Source organism: Penaeus monodon, unplaced genomic scaffold (assembly GCF_015228065.2).
Source record: "Penaeus monodon isolate SGIC_2016 unplaced genomic scaffold, NSTDA_Pmon_1 PmonScaffold_5865, whole genome shotgun sequence".
NCBI classification, from domain to species: domain Eukaryota; kingdom Metazoa; phylum Arthropoda; class Malacostraca; order Decapoda; family Penaeidae; genus Penaeus; species Penaeus monodon.
Genome location: NW_023660846.1, coordinates 5,019 through 7,500, shown reverse-complemented (window position 1 = coordinate 7,500; position 2,482 = coordinate 5,019). Strand labels below are relative to the sequence as shown.

Here is a 2,482-nt window from a genome sequence, read left to right as displayed (position 1 = left end):
CCCATCTTTAAGAATTCTGGTCTTTTCTCTCCCGTCGGTCGTCACAGGAGATGGGATAATGAGTGATAAAGGAAGGAGGAAGCGAGAGAGAGAGGGTCCGAGAATCACTGCTAGCAGACGATGCACCTTTTGTTACGTGACGTCGTCGGTGTTCGGAAGTTATCGTACGCGAGTGACTTGGCTTAATTTTCTTATTTATTTTCATCTATTATTATTATTATTATTATTATTATTATATTATTATTATTATATTATTATATTATTATTATTATTATTATTATTATATTTATTAAAATAATTATTATTATTATTTATTTATTTAATATTATTATTATTTTTTACAAATCAGTTATCTCAATTATCTCTGTCTCTTTCTTTTGTTATTCTTCGTTCATCGTCTTTATGTTCATTTGTTTTTGTTTTTATCCTATATATATTTTTTGTTTCGTAGGTTAGTGAAACTAGAATTGGGGAAAAGGGGAGAGAATGAGAATGAGAAATATAGAAAAACGATGGTAGAATTAGACGAAGAAAGGAAACAGAAAGGAGAAAAGGGAAAGGGGCGAAGGGAATTGTTTATGCTGCCATAGCGACTTAAAAGATTTGCCATAAAGGGAAAAACAGAGAAAGTGGTGTGTAGTTATTTTTATGTATTATCATTATTATTATTATCATTATTATATTATTATATATTATAATTTATATTATTATTATTGTTATTGTTTTTTATTTATTTATTTATTTATTTAATTATTATTATTATTATTATTATACTTTTTTTTTGGGGGGGGGTTGCTTTAATTAACAACCCTCTGAGTCATTGATTTCGCAATCACCGTCATTATTATAGCTGTTTACACCTACCATCGTTATATATACCTTTATTACCATAAGTTTTACAATCCCAATCACGTATGATAATCACTGTCACTACTATATATCAAGTATTGCACGTTGCTTAATTGTCAAGGTCGAGAAAATAAAACAAGGTTCGTCCTTACTTTTATTGTCGAAAATTTGGTGAATAACTAAGTTTCTTGCCATCACTTTCCTGATAACTAAATAAACATTTAAATCAACAATAAGAAAAATAAAGAACAAGAAAAAGTAAAGATAAAAATCCTGGAACGCAAAAAAGCATTTACAAACTTAATATTATGACAATTGCAACAACAACACATTTTATCACGAACATTAACACGCTATAAGTCGATGTACACTGTACAATGCTTGCAACGTGCACACTTCATCAGATGATTTCGACTTGGGGACAAGAACACGCTTCAAAAATGCAGTTTAGAGCATGCAATACGATGATGATAGAATATGAAGATAGAACATGGAGATAAACAAACAGATAGATAAGCAAGATGAAATAGAATAAAGCAAAAGAATAAAAAAAAAAGCTAATAAACAATCAAGGCTCACAAAACAATGCAAATAAATAATCAAGGCTCTCAAATTTTAATAGATAAATTAGTGGATAAAACAATTACAAGGCCAAATAATAATAATAATAATAATAATAATAATAATAATAATAATAATAATAATAATAATAATAATAATAATAATAATAATAATAATAATAATAATAAAGAAAGAAAAAAAGAAAAAAAGACATACGTGTGCTTTGAGCGTGTCTGTCTGAGGAATGCTTTCGGAGCGCGGATGGCCTGGGAGGTTTGAGCTCGGAAAAGCTTCCTTGTAAAGCTCACCCAAGTAAGTGACTGCGGTGGCTCGCTCTCGAGGGGCCTTTATATATTAAATGTTCATTTAATAAGAAAAATCAAACAATTTAAGAAGTAGTGTAGATCCCGAAAGATGAGATGCCATTCGCCAAAATATACTTTAGTACAAATACGAAAGATTAGAGTATTTAGCACTGAACTCAGGCATAGTTGTTGTCACTGTGTAAAATACCAAATAAAAAATATCTAGTGGATTAGGAGAAACAGTGAAAGCGAGATTAACTGATAAATACATGGATAAAGATAGAGCGAGCGTGATTTTTGGTATTCTCATGTGCATAGACGCATATAATACAAGTGCAAATCACACACACAGACACAAAAGAATAAGCAAAAGAGTACTAATAACATCGTAACCTCCCCCCTCCCCCCAAAAAAAAAACTCTTCTTCTTTATTTCTTTTTTTTATCTAACGAAACGATTTCTCACGTAAGTGATGTAAACTCCTCAGTCAGAGGAAGTAAAGTTATAAAGAAAAGACGAGTTGTTTATAATCACGTAAATAATATTATTTTAAAATCTATAAAAAAACCTCCCACTTTATCATTCGTAACTTTCTCTGTTATCTATCCATCTTTCTGTGTATTCATCTGTTTATCTATCTACCCATCTTTCTATCTACTTATCTTAGGCTAAACAGATTTTAATGATTATCGCTTCGCAAAAAAACAAAGAGAAAAACAAACCAAAAGCAATCTATAGCTTATAAATTCCGATTTGCATCTTTATCT

The 2,482-nt window shown here is 29.8% G+C and overlaps 1 protein-coding gene across 1 annotated transcript in view; it reads right to left on the bottom strand.

Annotated features, from left to right (window-relative positions):
* The window catches only part of LOC119571307 (beta carbonic anhydrase 1-like), a gene marked incomplete at its 3' end in the record, with an annotated part of 1,573 nt that extends 1,568 nt beyond the window's left edge, over positions 1–5 (bottom strand). The window contains exon 1 of the mRNA XM_037918685.1: positions 1–5. This exon is cut by the window's left edge and continues 94 nt beyond it. Within this exon, the coding sequence (XP_037774613.1) occupies positions 1–5 (5 nt within the window).
* Positions 6–2,482: the final 2,477 nt, after the last annotated feature.